Source organism: Ahaetulla prasina, chromosome 3 (genome assembly GCF_028640845.1).
Source record: "Ahaetulla prasina isolate Xishuangbanna chromosome 3, ASM2864084v1, whole genome shotgun sequence".
Taxonomy (NCBI): Eukaryota; Metazoa; Chordata; class Lepidosauria; order Squamata; family Colubridae; genus Ahaetulla; species Ahaetulla prasina.
Genome location: NC_080541.1, coordinates 9,941,510 through 9,960,019, shown reverse-complemented (window position 1 = coordinate 9,960,019; position 18,510 = coordinate 9,941,510). Strand labels below are relative to the sequence as shown.

The 18,510-nt window shown below is 42.5% G+C and overlaps 1 protein-coding gene across 1 annotated transcript in view; it reads right to left on the bottom strand.

The window, feature by feature from the left end:
• FAM135B (family with sequence similarity 135 member B) overlaps positions 1-18,510 on the bottom strand; it is a 125,736-nt gene that overhangs the window by 83,102 nt on the left and 24,124 nt on the right. The window contains exons 2-3 of the mRNA XM_058176263.1: positions 11,799-11,878; positions 583-722 (exon numbers count right to left, since the gene is read on the bottom strand). Of these exons, the coding sequence (XP_058032246.1) occupies positions 583-722; positions 11,799-11,878 (220 nt within the window). The remainder of the gene's footprint in view (positions 1-582; positions 723-11,798; positions 11,879-18,510) is intronic.

The window sequence follows — 18,510 nt, the reverse complement described above, 5'->3', positions numbered from 1 at the left end:
ACACACAAGCAACCCATAAACAATCTCAAGCAGAAACTTCATTGTTAGTCACTTATGTTACAAGAATCTCTCTAGACTTGAGTGCATTCCCTTGGGAACAATCAGATAAGGCTTCAGAGATTCCTTGTACCACTTTTTGTAGTGAAATGACTCTAAGCTTGTTCCCTTCTTAACACCTCCCTCCAGTCTAGCTGTAGATCCCACCAATCTGCAGATGGCCTCTTCTATTGGGAGAGCAATCTTGTATACTGCGGTACCTTGTTACTCAACTGCTTTGAAACTCATCAAATTTGGTACACGATGCATTTTGATGCAAAATTTTTGTCTCCGTACTCGTTGTTTGTTCGGTACTCAACGTGTAAGCTAGAACTTGTTGGAATAAGCTGTGTTGTGACTCACGACAGTATTCCTTATGAGAAAAATTTGATTGGTACTCAACATTTTTGATACTCATTACGCCTCCCAGAACCAATTAACGATGAGTACTGAGGTACCACTGTACCTATAACCGTGAATGCATTTCATTCATGTTCATATATGTTTGAGGAGGAATCTTCTTTAAGAAAATCAAAACCATCTCACCCTCTCACCATCCAGGAGGAGATGCACAGAGAAGTTCATGGATTCGTTGAGGAGAATCTCTTCATTCCGGTACAAGATCTGAAAGACTCGGCTGAAGACCATGTTGTCAAGGACGCTGGCTGAATGCAGAATCGTCTCACCTTAAGCCATATTAAAAAAAAAAAGCATTAGTTAGCCAGATAAACATAATGGGATTTGTTCATTTTGCATTCCATGAGCCCAGTTTAATTTTAGCCTCTTCTTTAATAACAATAATAACAATAATAATAACAACAACAACAACAACAACAACAACAACGGAAGGGACCTTGGAGGTCTTCTAGATGTTGAGATGTTGAGACTCTAGAAAGAGTGCAGAGAAGAGCAACAAAGATGATTAGGGGACTGGAGGCTAAAACATATGAAGAACAATTGCAGGAATTTGGTATGTCTAGTTTAATGAAAAGAAGGACTAGGGGAGATATGATAGCCATGTTCCAATATCTCAGGGGCTGCCACAAAGAAGAGGAGAGTCAAGTTATTCTCCAAAGCACCTGAGGGTAGAACAAGAAGCAATGGGTGGAAACTAATCAAGGAGAGAACTTAGAACTAAGGATAAATTTCCTGACAGTTAGAACAATTAATAAGTGGAACAACTTGCCTGCAGAAGTTGTAAATGCTCCAACACTGGAAATTTTTAAGAAAATGTTGGATAACCTTTTGTCTGAAATGGTGTAGGGTTTCCTGCCTGGGCAGGGGGTTGGACTAGAAGACCTCCAAGGTTCCTTCTGTTGTTGTTGTTGTTGTTGTTGTTGTTGTTGTTGTTGTTGTTGTTGTTGTTGTTGTTGTTGTTATTATTATTATTATTATTATTATTATTATTATTATTATTATTATTAATTATTATTATTATTATAGTCCAACCCCCTGCCCAGGCAGGAAACCCTACACCATTTCAGACAAATGGTTATCCAAGATTTTCTTAAAACTTTCCAGTGTTGGAGCTTCATAACTTCTGCAGGCAAGTTGTTCTCTCCTTGATTAGTTTCCACCCATTGCTTCTTACCCTCAGGGGCTTTGGAGAATAGTTTATTTCAATCTTCCTCATCCCACTACTTGTATTTGGCCTCCAACCCTGGGGTCTCCAAACTTAGTAACTTTGAGACTTGTGGACTTCAACTCCCAGAATGGCTGGCTGAGGAATTCTGGGAGTTGAAGTCTAAAGTTTGGAGACCCCCTCCTCTAACTTATAAGGGGAAACCATTAAGACCTTCAAAATACCTCCCAATTAAAATGTTGACATAAGTGACGTGTTTTTCTACCAATTTCTGGCAAGAAACGGTAAACTGGGTGAGCCTGTTTACCCTCAAAATAAATCCTCAATCCCACCCCAAATTTGTGAAAGAAATACATTCTCACTGCACCTCATGCCCAAACATATTAAGGGGCTGTTTAAAAATCTGTAGAGTGTGTATATTTGTTTGTTTGTTTGTTTGTTTGTTTTTATTATTTATTTATTTATGATACTATTACTTAATATTTAAATTATTATGTATTTTTTTTAAAATGGTGTTCATTGTTTTACCATTGTTTTACCATGTTTTACCAAATCGAAAGGTGCTTTTTCAAGAGGCTACGAGACTTCCTTTGTTTTTCCTTGAAGTCGTTTTGTTTCTTATCCAAGAAGCTTCTTCGGTTCTGACTGAATGGTGGGGAATGAAAGGAGTTGTGTTCCTTGCAGTCATCTGGTTGTTAGCTCTCTTTCTGAGAGTCGTTGAGGCCAGTTGGAGGTTTATCTGTGCCCTCAAGGTCACCTGAATAGTGCGAATGGGACTCTTGGAACTGTTGAAATGACTGTGTTGTAAACAGCAGACAGTTGCTGTTGTATCTCTCGCCTCCACTCCCCTATCGACCAAATGACTGCAAGGCACATAAATCCTTCCATTCCTCACTATTCAGTCAGTACTGAAGAAGCTTCTTGGATGAGAAGCGAAACATCTTCAAGGAACAACAAAGAAATTCCAGTTGCCCCTTGAAAAAAGCACCTTGGGGACAACCATGACCTGGATGAATGAGAATCTCCATAGACGAACCTATGGTATGCATGCCAAAGGTGACACACAGTGCCTTCTCTGTGGGCACACGAGCCATCACCCCAGTTTAGCTCTGCCGCAGATGCGCAAGCTGGTCTTGGGGTCTCTGCAGCACATGCACAGGGGTGTGGGGTGTGTACGGCGGAGCGCATGCACGGGGGCGCAGGGCACAGGTGGGGAGTGTGCAGTAGTGGGATTCAAGTAATTTAACAACCGGTTCTCTGCCCTAATGATTTCTTCCAACAATCAGTTTGCCAAACTGCTCAGAAAGTTAACAACCGGTTCTCCCGAAGTGGTGCGAACTGGCTGAATCCCACCACTGGGAGGGCGTGAACCTGCACAGGGGTGGGGGTATGGAGGACGCATGCACGCAGGGTGGGGCACATCTGCGCAGACCACACACGCATTGCATTTTGAGGGTCTGGGCACTCGGTCCAGAAAACATTAGCCATCAGTGCCATAGACATTTCTCTGAAACCATTCCTCCCTCTTTCCACAGGAACAATTATTTGATTATTTGCTATTATTCACAGAAGAATAGCAAACAGTCTTGTGGCAACTTAGTAGACTTAAGTAGTACATAAAGTTGTAAACTTTCCTGGATTTGTGTCCTTCAAATGGTTCCGACTACATCCTGTACAATATATCATCTTCCACTGCCTGTCATCGAGTGGACTCAAGCCAAGCATGGTCTTATAAATTGAATAGCTTTTAGGGCACCGCAAGACTATTTACAATTTATGGGGATTTTTCTCCCTCTCTTCCCAGCACAACCATCTCCAATGCTTTAAATCAAAGCAGAAGTAGATCCTGCCAGGTAAATGAATCTAGTTCACAGCTGGCTAGGAAAAGGGACCGCCTGCTGCCGCCAGTAGCCTCACACCGACCAGTGCGCTCTCACAGAGAGGGCCTCCTCTGGATACCGTCAGCCAAACAATGTCGGCTGGCAACCTCCAGGGGGAGGGCCTTCTCTGTGGGGGCTCCCGCCCTCTGGAATGAGCTGCTTCCGGGGCTTCGTCAACTCCCCGACCGCCGGACTTTTCGCCGCGAGTTGAAGACGCTGTTGTTTCGACGTGCAGGACTAGCTTGAACATAGTTTTAATTTTAGGGTTTTAATTAGGGTTTTAAACAGGGTTTTAAACTGTATTTAAATTTTTAGGCCGTTATTGAATCAGTTTTTTATATAGTTTTTAAATTTGTATTGTATGTACCATTTTTATTGGCTGTGAACCGCCCTGAGTCCTTCGGGAGAAGGGCGGGATACAAATATAATAAATAAATAAATAAATAAATAAAATAAAAGTTGTCTTAAATCACAGTTCTGTATCATGGCTGCCTTTCCAACTATGTTGCCAGTAATTAAAATGAGCTGCCCTTGACTTGCTATATGAAAACATCGGCCTTATAGGAGACGCTTGCTTGCACGCTAATTCAAATGCACCTTCCGCCAAAATGAGGGAGCTGAACTGGTTGTTATAGGTTAATTAATTAGCAGAATCACTCTCAGTTTAATGCAGAATGCATCTTGCAAGACAGTGGCTCTTGGCAAATCTATTAGTGTTGTGTTAATTTTAGGGACGTCACTTTGGTCGACTAATTAAAATTTTCTTGACTGATTAAATGTGTGATTTGATTGATCTGGGGGGTCTATATTTTTAAAATGCTGAGCAGTGAACCAACACCTCTACATAAATTGAAGCAGCAGTATAGATTTTACAGGAAATAAGGCTCATTACAGGGGTGAAATGCTCCCAGTTCTGACCGGATCTTGCGATCCGGTAGCGATAGTGGCCGGTGGTTCGGCGATCCAGTAGCGATGGCGGAGCAAAGCTCCGCCCACCAACCTGGATGTTATTACTTCCTGGTTTTAACCAGGAAGTAATGTGTTTTTTACCTTCTGTGTATGCGCAAAAGGTCTGTGTGTGCGTGTGATATGCACACGCATGTGAACAAAGCGAGCACGCACATGGTGTGTGCACTTTCGAACCAGTAAGGAAGGTAAGTAGATTTCACCCCTGGCTTATTAATATATTTAATATTAATATGAGTCACAGTGGCACAGTGATTAGAGTGGAATACTGCGGGCTACTTCTGCTGACTGCCGGCTGCCTGCAATTCGGCAGTTTGAATCTCACCAGGCTCAAAGTTGACTCAGCCTTCCATCCTTCCCAGGTGGTTAAAATGAGGACCCAGATTGTTGGGGGCAATATGCTGAGTCTGTAAACCACTTAGAGAGGGCTGTAAAGCACTGTAAAGTGGTATAGATGTCTAAGTGCTATTGCTATTGCAAATATACGAAGTCCATAGTTCGATTCGTGAAGCCAATAGATGGCTTCCAATTCTCTTTATTGCCATCTAGTGGTGGCACATATGTTTGAAGCTCAGTTATGATGTTGACATTCGCTAATATTATTCCCGCTTAAATCATACAGATTGTCCTTGTTTAGCAGCCACAACTGGGACTTAACCACTCAATTGTTAAGTGAAGAAAGTAAGCAAAATAAAATCTTAATTGTGGTTATCATTTTCTTTCAGTTTTCCTTTGTTTTGCTGATCTGCTAAGGTGAACACAAGGATTGGTTGTAAAAATAATTTTCAACACTGTCAAAAATGTAGAACGTCACTAAATGAGTCAGTCACTAAACAGGGACTACGTGCCTCACTATTTTAACCAGACAACATGGTCGTTCAGTTTCAAGTGGATTCCAGAACTGACATTAGATCACCAAAAAAAAAATAATAATAATAAAAAAATTAATTAATTAAATTAATTAATTTTAAAAATTAAACCATTAATCATTTTCTATTACCAAAGCTGAAGATTAATTTTATAACTGAATTATCACCTTAAGGAAAAGTGGCAGATAGGAGGGAAGGAAGGAAGTTCCAAATCCAGATGATGAAAGATTTTGATTAATAATGGAAAGAATTTCTGGATCACATTACAGGTAGACCTGTAATGTTCCTTTAGTGACCATTCAAAGTTACAATGGCACTGAAAAATGGGATTTATAACCATTTTTCACACTTATGACCACAGAGATGACCATCTCTGTGGTCACATGATCAAAATTCAGGCACTTGGCAAATGGCTCTGTTCTGTCTCCTTCCCCACTTCGGAGCAACGAGCTGGCCTTCAGCCAGTGGATTCACGGCTCTTATCAGTCCTGGCAGAGAAATCACAGCTGCCTGCCAAAGTTCAAACAAATGACTCATAGAGTAAGACTTTCAGCTCTCTTCGAAATGGTTCAGCTAATTTTTGCTTCCCGTGGAGTGAGAGCAGTCCCAAAGCTCCTTATATATCCTGAAGCGCAGGTCAATCCAAGCTTGATTATTATTATTATTATCAGCTGGGTCTGAAGGCGTAGCCTGGGGAAGGGAGGAATCAGGGGATGACGGCCTCATTACGTCCTCCGACTGGTCTGGTTCTGGCTCCTGGATCCGGACCAAAGGAATCGGTGCTCCCGAGGTAAGCCTTATCGGCCCTTCCCCCTCACTCTCGGAGTCACTATCGGGCATGGGGCCAGGTTCGGGGGCTGAAGTCACAACAGGCTCATATTTAGGACCATTGCAGGGTCCTGGGGTCATGTGACCCCCATTTAAAGACTTTCTGACAAGCAAAGTCAATGAGGAAGCCAGATTCACTAAACAACCCTGTTACTAATTTAACAACAGCAGTGATTCACTTTAACAAGCTGTGTCAATGCAGGTCGTAAAACGGGTCAAAACTCACCGAACATCTGTCTTGCTTAGCATCAGAAATTTTGGACCCAAAACAAGGACTATCATGTGCAGTTCATGATGGATAGTGAAATGCATGTCTCTTCCATATCTCTACCATATGATGATGAAGAAACAGACTTGATTCACAGTATCAAATTAGTTATAGCTACAAAGCTGGCAAGTCTGATGACATTTTCCTTCCTCTCTCTTTTATCCTCATGTGTATTAAGCGGGGAGCTTGTTTTAGCCATTTTTCATGAACTACTTTCTTGGCCTGGACTCAAATCTTCTTTATTGGATTGTTGCCTTGGCAACGGATCTTCCCTCTGTCCTTCAAACCTATCCTCCGTACTCACTACCGCAACGTCAATAATGCCAGCGTGATCGCATTTGTGTGGTGGTATAATCAAATAAGCGTCACATTGCTTGACTTATAAACCCTTCCTTTATTAGTAAGTTAATTAAGATGGGGGTCTCTTTGAAGCTCTTCAATCTCTTTGTCCCAAAACAGACTTGGAGTCTGTTCATTTGATAAGCCTGTAATGAGATCCTCCGTCATCTGAATGTTTGTGTTGTACTCCTGTTTCTTACTCAGCGTTGGCATAAGCTACACCAACTGAGAAAATATATCCTCTCGCTGGCATTGGCCCACCTAAGATCAAGAGAGAAGTAGCACCAGATGCCAAGAGAACTAATCAAGAGAATGATCTTTGACATCCTCTAAATGGGCATATGCCCCAAGCCTGCTGACTCAGATCTAGAAACAGATTTATGGCAAGAAGAAACCTTCTTGAGGGTACACAAGAACAAAATCAAATTATGGAGGAACGAGACCATCGAACAAGGAATAACATTAAAGGAGTATACTGCTGAAGGATCTAATCTCACTTATACTACTTCAGGCAGTGGTGGGATTCAGTCGGTTCGGACAGATTCGGACAAACTGGTAGTAGCGACCTGTGGGTGTCCTGCCCCCCTGCCCCAGAGCTATGCCATCCTATTTAGCTATATTTTCTAAGCCGTGAGCATGTGTGCAAGCTGCATGCATGAGCAAAGTGTATGCACAGAAGCCCACGTGCATGCCCAGAAGTACGCACGCTCACATTTTTGGTGCTCGGCAAACCGGTTAAATTATGTTAAATTATGTGAAGCCCTTCCCTTGAAGACCACTCAGAAGCTGTAGCTGGTTCAAAATACATCCATGTGAATAGTAAAGGGCACTTCTTGTTGTACCCATGAGTTGCTTCTGCTGCGTAAGCTTCATCGGCTATCAATTTCGGGTGCCATTCAAGATGCTAGGTGCCTATGGCAAAGACCCTGGATACCTAAAAGACCATCTATCTCCAATCATTTCTGCCCGCCTGGTATGTTGTAGCAGAGTGAGTGTATGTCAAATTCCATTCTTTTAAATGTTGTAATCTTTATCAGGGGACGTGGTGGCTCAGCGGCTAAGACGCTGAGCTTGTCGATCAGAAGGTCAGCAGTTCAGTAGTTCGAATCCCTAGTGCCACATAACGGGGTGAGCTCCCGTTACTTGTTCCAGCTTCTGCCAACCTAGCAATTTGAAAGCACATAAAAGATGCAAGTAGAAAAATAGGGACCACCTTAGGTGGGAAGGTAACAGCGCTCCGTGCACCTTCGGCATTGAGTCATGCCGGTCACATGACCACGGAGACATCTTTGGACAGCGCTGGCTCTTCAGCTTTGAAACGGAGATGAGCATCACCCCCTAGAGTCAGGAACGACTAGCACACTTGTCTGATGGGAAATTTTACCTTTACCTAATCTTTGCAACTGAGAAAGTATACCTTCTCTCTTGCATCTCTCACCTTCTGCAACATCATCCTTCCCCACAAGAGATATGGAAGATGCCCTCTTTCCTCAGTTTGCAAAAAGTCTTTAAAATCTGATTCGGTCCCAGTCTTGGGATCAATTTGTTCAGGTGAGATGTGTATATTGTACTTGGTTTTAATGGATGATTTTAGTGCCAACTGCATTGTTTTGCTTTGTCTACGCTTTTAATCATAGCCATGGTGGCGCCGGGGTTAGAATGTTGTATTGCAAGTGGACTCCGCTCACTGTTGGCAATTCGATTCTTACTGCCTCAAGGCTGACTCAGCCTTCCATCCTTCCGAGGTGAGTAAAATGAGGACCCAGATTGTTGGGGGCAATAGGCTGACTCTGGAAACTGCTTAGAAAAGGCTGTAAAGCACTGTGAAGCAGTATATGAGCCTAAGTGCTATTGCTATTTTAATTTAGTATTATATTTTCCAAGCCATCAGAGGCTGTTGAACTGGGCAGATATAATAAATTATTATTTTTTTAAAAAAAAATCCAGGTGAAAGAACATAAGGGCATGGATCCGTGAAGTTAAATCAATGAAAGGATACTGGCTAAAGCTAGCTGGGTGACTTTGGGCCAATGACCAGGAGACTGTGAGTTCTAGTAAAACCTTAGTCATGAAAGCTTGCTGGGTGACTTTGGGCCAGTGACAAGGAGACTGTGAGTTCTAGTCCTGCCTTGGACATAAAAGCCATCTGGGTGACTTTGGGCTAATCACTAGGAGACTGTGAGTTCTAGTAATATCTTAGGCATGAAAGTTAATTGGGTGACTTTGGGCCAATGACCAGGAGACTGTGAGTTCTAGTCCTGCCTTTTGCACAAAAGTTGGATGAGTGATTTTGGGCCCGTCACACTCTCTCAGCCCAACACACCTCAAAGGGTTGTTGTTGTGGGGAAAATAAGAGGAGGAATGAATATTAGGTATGTTTGCCACCTTGAGTTATTTTTACAAATAATAAGGGTGGGATATAAATAATTAAATACCCCTTCCATGCTGTTTAAAGAACTTGGACTTCCAAAAATTGCTTAAACTCAAGATGTGTTTCCAAACTCTGAAAATGTTTCTTTGGGGAGAAATAGAACTACGTTTGGACTGTGTCAACTTCCTAATACTTTGGCCAGACGGCAGCTACCTATATCACATTTGTCAGCAAATTACTAGCTACAGCATATAATATATTGATTTTTATTTATTTATTTATTTTGTGGTAGCTCCCTATTTTCGGCCGAAATGGCAAAATAATTGGATGGACCCCAAGTACAATCCATCTTTTTGGATGAAGAGGAAATGGCATTGGTTGACATAGTCCTGATTAAAAAAAAAAAAAAGTTTGTTCTAAATATAAGATTGAAGACTGGAAAGTAACAGTCTACCAAAACTGTTTGCCTTTGTGATTAAACTCCAATTTTCATTCTTCCTCCCCAAAATCTGATTAAAGTCAGCCATCATCAATCTTTCATTTCTACCCTTCCCTTCTGACATTTCTAATTAGCCTATTGGAAAGAATCATTACGAATCGTTTCTGTAATATTATTCCGCTATGCGAAGATGGAAATGTAAGATGACCCATTAATTTCCCAGCGTGGACATCAGTAGTATAAATGTAGTCGCTTATCTCTGTTATGTTTTTATAAATTAAAATTCATTTGTTCAAGGTCGTGGGGACGGGATGCAGTCAGATAAAATGGCTGGGAAAATCCTTTGAGAAAATGGTCTCAAACCTTCTGCGGCAAATCAGGACAACTGTATATTTAAACTAAAGAAAAGAAAGGAAAAGAATAGGAGGTAGAGCAAGGGGAGGGGCAGGAGAGGAGAGAGGAAGGGAGGGCAGACCAGGAGAGGAGAGCGGAAGAGAGAAGAAGGGAGAACAGAGGAGGGGAGGGATGGGATGGGGATGGGAGGAGGGGAGGGGAGAGCAGGAGTGGAGAGGAGAGGAGAGGAGAAGAAATTGGAGAATAGAGGAAGGCAATAGGAGGGGAGGGAAAGGGAGGGCAGGAGTGAAGAGGAGAGGGAAAGAGAGGGAAGAGCAGGGGAGGGTAAGGGAGAGGAGTGGGAGGGAAGGGAAGGGCAGGAGTGAAGAGGAGAGGGGAAAGAGAGGGGAAAAGAGGGGAGGGATGGGAAGGGCAGGAGAGGAGATACACTTTGAAAAGGTTCAATAGATTTTTTACGGAGGAAAGTTAAAATCCAGTAAATCCATGTAAATCTTATCCAAACTATCTTTAAAAATCAGAAATTCAGAGCCTTGCTTCTCATACAACTTCACGTTTTCAGTGCCTGATATTTTAAATATTTATATAACATCTGCCTGGTAAACATGTTTGCAAGGTCACTCCCATTAAAGGACCAAAACAGAGAAAGCTTCAACAAACAATAAAAATCATAATGCAAAGCTAAGAATGACAATTGAAACACTTGAACCTCCAACAGATGCTAGATGTTTGCAGGATTAAAGAATAGGAGAGCTCCATATTTTAAGGATACATCTTCCTTAATCTGCCCCTCAAACCAGTTTCTGAAAATTTAATTCCTAAAACTTAGAAATTTTAGACATTAAATTGAAAATGGAACCACATTTTTAACTGAGTATAATTCCAGAATGCATTAAGAAGAAGAAACTCTGTAACCAGAGAGTGGAGATAAATTTTGTTCAAGATACTGTACTGGCAATATTTACATATACTGCAATGGTGAAACTCATAATATACGTAGAACATAGAAATTTAAAATTCAAGCAATAACGGCTTACATGTAAAAAAGAACACAAAGCAAGTTAATACAAACATATATGCTATGGTTTTAAAGGTGTCTAAATGTCTGTAAACACTGTAAATCAGTTGAACTATTTAGAAAGGGGAAGTTAGAGATTAAATACATATCTTCATTTTTCTAACAACTCCTTTTTTCCCTTTCTTTTAATATCTATCAATATCAGTAAATAACAACAACAACAATAGTAGTAGTAGTAGTACAGTGAGTATGAACTATGTACTATTAAGTTTTAAAAAAGGAAACATTTTTCAGGTTATTTTAAAAATTTTGCATTTTTTATCAATGTCATATTTAGCAATAATTGCACTCTTAAACAATTTTATATACATTTGTTTTTCTTTTTATGACTCTTGTAGTCCCTTGATAGGATCAGGACAACTGGCTGGAGCTGAGCATTTATTGGCCGGATGCCCTTCCTGACCCCTACATGGAGTTCACAGCAGATAACTTGTTCCCTGACAGAGAAACATCGCCTGCTGCCTAGGATTGAATTCTCAAGCTGCCAAGTGGGAGGCGAGTGTCTTCACCTCTAGGCCACCACAAGCAACTAGACAAGCAACTTTACATTCATTAACATTTTAGAAATCATGTTCAACATTCATATGTTGTTCTTATCTTTCAAGGTTTGATTTATCTTAAACATCACTGTGCTAACAGTTTCCTGTTCCTGTTGTACAAATGGCACTTAACTGAGAATATTCATTCTTCTAATGATTTACTTAAATTATATAATGCAATAAAACAATTAACTGGGGGTGACAGGTTCTCCCCCCTCCCCATTTTCTTTTTCTTATTATTAAATTCCTCACCTCTTTGTTCAGGCAGAACTGCTGACAAACGATGTGGGATCTTAGCCGAAATTTTCAGACTTGTACGTATCAAATAATACCTTTGGAAACGAAGAAGTTGGTTAGAAATTAGTAGCTTTTCATAGTGAGAGTAAATAAAGAATCCAAATTTGTTGCAGCAAAGCTGCCAGCGACTCATATGAAATTTTATAAAAAGATTTGAGGTGCTGCTACACCCAAAAAAAAAAATTAAAAAAAAATCAGGAAAACAAAAATGGAATTTTATTTATCGGGACAAGAATCCCAGATTACCCTCAAGTGGAGAATGGTGGAGGGAGATTGGTGCTAAAAAGAGAGAAAGTGACTTTATCTCCATTTCATAACATAACATAACATAATAACAGAGTTGGAAGGGACCTTGGAGGTCTTCTAGTCCAACCCCCTGCCGAGGCAGGAAAATCTTGGATAACCATTTGTCTGAAATGGTGTAGGATTTCCTGCCTGGGCAGAGGGTTGGACTATAATAATAATAATAATAATAATAATAATAATAATAATAATAATAATAATAACAACAACAACAACAACAACAACAACAACAACAACAACAACAACAACAGAAGGAACCTTGGAGGTCTTCTAATCCAACCCCCTGCCCAGGCAGGAAACCCTACACCATTTCAGACAAATGGCTATCCAACATTTTTTAAAAAATGTCCAGTGTTGGAGCATTCACAAATTCTGCAGGCAAGTCGTTCCACTTATTAATTGTTCTAACTGTCAGGAAATTTCTCCTTAGTTCTAAGTTGCTTCTCTCCTTGATTAGTTTCCACCCATTGCTTCTTGTCCTGCCCTCAGATGCTTTGGAGAATAGTTTGACTCCCTCGTCTTTGTGGCAACCCCTGAGATATTGGAACATTGAACATGGAACATTTCCTTGTATTTCTTGTGGAAAGTTTTGAGCCAAATGAGAACACTCATAGTTATTTTTTCTTCTTAACAGGCAACAGAATAAAATAGTTGGAAGGGACCTTGGAGCTCTTCTAGACCAACCCAGTGGTGGGTTTCAAAAATTTTTTACTACTGGTTCTGTGGGTGTGGCTTGGTGGGCGTGGCATGGCTTGGTGGGTGTGGCTTGGTGGGCATGGCAAGGGAAGGTTACTGCAAAATCCCCATTTCCTCCTGATCAGCTGAGCTTGGGAGGCAGAGAATAGATGGGGGTGGAGCCAGTCAGAATTTTACTACCGGTTCTCCGAACTACTTAAAATTTCCACTACTGGTTCTTCAGAACTGGTCAGAACCTGTTGAAACCACCTCTGGTCCAACCTCCTACTCAAGCAGGAAACCCTATACCATTTCAGACAAATGGTTGTCCAGTCTTTTCTTAAAATCCTCCAGTGTTGGAGTATTTACTGACCATTTATTTATTCCCTCAGAATTTCTAGAAAAGAGAAGTTCAAAGACCTCATTAGACATGAACATGAACCCTATATTTGAATGTAAAATAATAGAATTAGAAGGAACTTTAGATGTCTTCTAGTCAAACCTCCCGCACAAGTTGGAGAACCATTCAGGACAAATGGCTGTCCAATCTCTTCTTAAAAACCTCCAGTTACCCAAGAGGCAAGCTATTCTATCGATTAATTGTTCTCGGTATCAGAAAATAGAAATATAGACTAGTATAGAATTTTTTTATTGGCCAAGTGTGATTGGACACACAAGGAATTTGTCTTGGTGCATATGCTCTCGGTGTTCATAAAAGATACATTCATCAAGAATCATAAGGTACAACACTTAATGATAGTCATAGGGTACAAATAAGCAATCAGGAAATAATCAATATCAATATAAATTGTAAGGATACAAGCAACAAAGTTACAGTCATACAGTCATAATTGGGAGGAGATAGGTGATGGGAACTATGAGAAGATTAATAGTAGTGAAGATTTAGTAATAGTTTGACAGTGTTGAGGAAATTAGTTGTTTAGCAGAGTGATGGCGTTCGGGAAAAAACTGTTCTTGTGTCTAGTTGTTCTGCTGTGCAGTGCTCTATAGTGTTGTTTTGAGGGTAGAAGTTTATGTCCAAGATGTGAAGGGTCTGTAGATATTTTCACAGCCCTCTTTTTGACTCATGCAGTATACAGATCCTCAGTGGAAGGCAGGTTGGTAGCAATTGTTTTTTCTGCAGTTCTAATTATCCTCTGAAGTCTATGTCTGTCTTGTTGGACTGCAGAACCAAACCAAATAGTTATAGATCTAAATGACACTCAATAATTCTTCTTTAGAACTGTATCAGCAGCTCCTTGGGCAGTTTGAGCTTTCTGAGTTGGCTCAGAAAAAACATTCTTTGTTGTGTCTTTTTTGATGATGTTTTTGACGTTAGCTGTCCATTTTAGATCTTGCGATATGGTAGAACCTAGAAATCTGAAGGTCTCTACTGTTAATACTGTGTTGTCTAGTATTGTGAGAGGTGGAAGTATGGAAGGATTTCTCCTAAAGTCTACCACCATTTCTACGGTTTTGAGTGTGTTCAGTTCCAGATTGTTCCGGTCGCACCACAAGGCTGGTTGTTCAACCTCTCGTCTGTATGCGGATTCATCATTGTCTCGAATGAGACCTATCTTTAACAAGTCTCCACCCATTACATCTTGTCCTATCCCCTGGTACTTTGGAGAATAAGTCAATCCCCTCTTCTTTGTGACAGCCCCTCAAGTACTGGAAGCCTTCTCTTCATTAGACTAGACGTACCTAATTCTTTCAATTGTTTACCTTATAATTTAGCCTCTAGTCTAGACCCTTTCTGTGAGTTCCCTCTCTGTTGTGACCCAGGTTCCTGGACCTGGACTCCTGGACTCGGATGATTCAGAAAGTGAGGGAGAAGACCTGGCAAGCCCTGCTTCTCTTGGGCCCTTTCCCTCCCTGGCACCCACTCAAAGGGAGGAGGAGGGGCCGGCAAGGCCTGATTCTCTCGAGCCGTCTTCTGATTTGGCAACACCCCAAGAACAGTTTTGGAGTGATGCAAGACTGCGCAGGCGTGACCGACGCGCGCAGCAGAAGCAGCATTGGGATAAAGCCAAGGAATGATGGTCATGCAGTGACATTTGCAGAGACTATAAATAGGAGGCGGGACTTCCTGGTTTTTTGTCTTGGACAAAGCAATGAATTTGCGCGGGCAAACTGTATCAATGGAGGGAAGAATATATTCATGAGTAATTCTGGCCTTATCTATAATTTCCTCGTTATCTCCAGAAACTTGGCAGGCCCGTGGGCAGATGTGGCCAGGACATTTATCTATGTAAATAAAGTAGAAGAGGAGGCCTTTGACTGACTCTTTGTTGGGAGTATTGGGGGAGGGAAACAGAACACTCTCTGTAGCTTCTGCTGCTTCCACCATGGTCTGGGATGGGTAGTAGATGGTCTTGATGGGAGTCATCGAGCCAGTCCCCATGGTTCCCTCTGTGCTTTCTTTTATTCCTCCACCTTCCCTGAGTCTTCATGCCACCTGGTTTTGGATTGGCATTTGGAGATCAGCACCCTGGACAGCACCCCTGACTCCAGGGAGCCGATATGTTGTTTAAAGGATATTTGGGTTAATGTCAGGGTTCCAAGTAACACCCCCCAATGGAAGGAGACTCTGAGGTTTGAAGTTCCTCAAAGCTACATTTTATTAGAGATGTCATATTGGCACATCTGGGAAATCCCGAATCTGAAAGCTTCCAGGTTTTCCCCACCCCAAAGGAAAGTCCAAGTTCCTGCCCAGCACCCAAAAGTCCATCATATGGTCCAATCAAACATCATCCCAACTGGAGATGCCTCCCAGTTCCAGCCTTCCAGTGCAGGGCGAGATGTCCTTGACTTCTTGAGAAAAGAATGTTATTATGACTATATATCACCCATGCTCCATACCATCCCCCCTCCCAATTTCCCACAGTAGTAACCTGTGGGAAACTGGGAAGGTCTGAAGGCCTAATGCCTTCTAAAGGCCTTCTTTGTTGCTCTTTCTAGAATCTCAACATATATATGTGTGTGTGTGTGTGTGTGTGTGTGTGTGTGTGTGTGTGTGTTGACCAGAACTGTATGCAGTATTACAAAAGTGGCCTCACTACAAGTAGTCCTTGACTTACAACAGTTTGTTTAGCGAAGTTACAACAGCACTGAAAAAAGTGGCTTATATCTATTTTTCGCACTGATGATCGTCGGAGCATCCCCAATCCTCTTTGGTCAAGAGATCAAAATTTGGATGCTTGGCAACTGGTTCATATTTATGATGGTTGCAGTGTTGCAGGGTCATGTGATCATCTTTTGGGACTGTCATGCCCCACTCCCACTCCGACGTACGAGTCAAGGAAGTCCGTAACAGACCTAGCAACGAAGCCTCTGCAGCTTGCCAAATTCCTTCGAGGTTTCTCAGGGCAGGCAGGAGTCCAAGTTGTGACTTCAGCGATTGTCGTGTCCCACTCCTCCGCTGACGGCCGGGTCAGGGAAATCCGAATCAGGCTTGCCTCTGCAGCTCTGCCCAAAGTCCTAGCAAAGTCCTCAGAGCAGGCAGGAGACCAGTAAGTGACTTCAGCAAGATAAGTTCGACTTTGCCTGACTCAGAGACTGCCAGAAAGCAGATCCTTTATATAGGCCATGGGGTGTGGCTCCATGACTCAGCACTCATTAAGGCCTGCCCCTCCCTTCCTTCTGTTGCCTCCGCCTATCCAATCTTCTGATGCGAGGGTCACTCCAATCAGCTGTTGTTGGAAGTAAACTTTCCTCAGGCTCACATGCTGTGGAGGAGGGGGAGGGGTCTAGCTGCTCCGTTTGCCTGGGCATAGAGCCAGGGCTGGGGCCGGGGGATGCTCCCTCCTCTGCAGCTTGTCTGGGCATGGAGCCAGGACTGGGGCCGGGAGGCATACATTCCTCCGTGTTCGGGAGCAGATAAGCAGACCCCGGCTGCGGTGAGAGCGGACAAGACACAACAGCGATAGAGTCCGATATCAGCAAACTAGATGAGACTTTGCTTGACTCAAGGTTGGAATGCCAAAAGCAGGTCCTTTATATAGGCTGTGGGGTGTGGCTCCATGACTCAGCATTTATCCAGGCCTGCCCCACCCTTATTTCTGCTGGTGTCGCCTCTCAGATCTCCGGAAGCGAGGGTTCAGCCACTCTGAATTGTCGTCAGCTGGATCCGCTGTCAGTAATTCTACCACCTGGCTGGCTTCCTGCTCTGAATGCTGAGCCAAAGGAACACACGCTGTATGAGTGAGGTTTATGGGGCTTGTCCTTTCACTCCTTGAATCCTCTCCGGACATGGAGCCAGGGCCGGGGGCTGGAGGCATGACAGGCTGTTCATCTTCATTATCAGACTCAGAGTCTGATAAAAGGCCCAGTTGGAGATGGGAGGAGCCCGGCTGAGGAGAGGAGGGAGGACGAGTCACAACAGGGACCTTCTGACTAGCAAAGTCAATGGGGAACCCAGATTCGCTTAAAAAACTATGTTACTAACTTAACAACTGCAGTGCTTTGCTTAGGCAAGACAAGCTGTGAAGTGAGGCAAAATTCACTGAGCAAATGTCTCACTTAGCAACAGATATTTTAGACTCACTCATGGCTATAAGTTGGGTAGCTCAGAAGTGACCTGTGGGCTTTCCCAGACATTAACAATCCAATCCTTTTTTCCTGATAATATTGATTTTTAAGCATGAAACCTACAACAGTAATAGAAGCAGAGCAAATGGTTATTCAATAGTAGTACCTGTGAGAGGGATCTTGGAGTCCTAGTGGACAACCATTTAGATATGAGCCAGCAGTGTGCAGCAGCTGCCAAAATAGCCAACACAGTTCTGGGCTGCATAAACAGAGGAATAGAATCAAGATCACGTGAAGTGTTAATACCACTTTATAATGCCTTGGTAAGGCCACACTTGGAATACTGCATTCAGTTTTGGTCACCACGATGTAAACAAGATGTTGAGACTTTAAAAAGAGTGCAGAGAAGAGCAGCAAAGATGTTTAGTGGACTGGAGGCTAAAACTTATGAGGAACAGTTGCAGGAACTGGGTATGTCTAGTTTAATGAAAAGAAGGACTAGCGGAGACATGATAGCAGTGTTCCAATATCTCAGGGGCTGCCACAAAGAAGAGGGAGTCCAGCTATTCTCCAAAGCACCTGAGGGTAGAACAAGAAGCAATGGGTGGAAACTAATCAAGGAGAGAAGCAACGTGGAACTAAGGAGAAATTTCTTGACAGTTAGAACAATGAATCAGTAGAATAATTTGCCTCCAGAAGTTGTGAATGCTCCAACACTGGAAATTTTTAAGAAAATGTTGGATAACCATTTGTCTGAAATGGTGTAGGGTTTCCTACCTGGACAGGGGGGTTGGATTAGAAGACTTCCAAGGTCCCTTCCAACTCTGTTGTTATTATTATTATTTGGAAAAAGGAAGACTGGATTTTCTTTGTCCACCATTCTCTATGCCAGAGGTGGCATCCAGAGAGTTCGGACCGGTTCACGCGAACCGGTAGTGGAAATTGCAGGTGGGCCTGCCCACCCGCCCACCTGCCCCGGCTTTATGCCGTCCTATTTAGGCACATTTTTGAGGCCAGGCACATGCGAGGAAGGTGCGCACGCAAGCAAAGCGCATGTGCAGAAGGCTGTGCGCATGCACGGATGGAAGGCACATGCACAGCAAACCAGTCGTAACAAAATGTGAAACCCACTGCTAGTTTATGCATATTTAATCCAGAA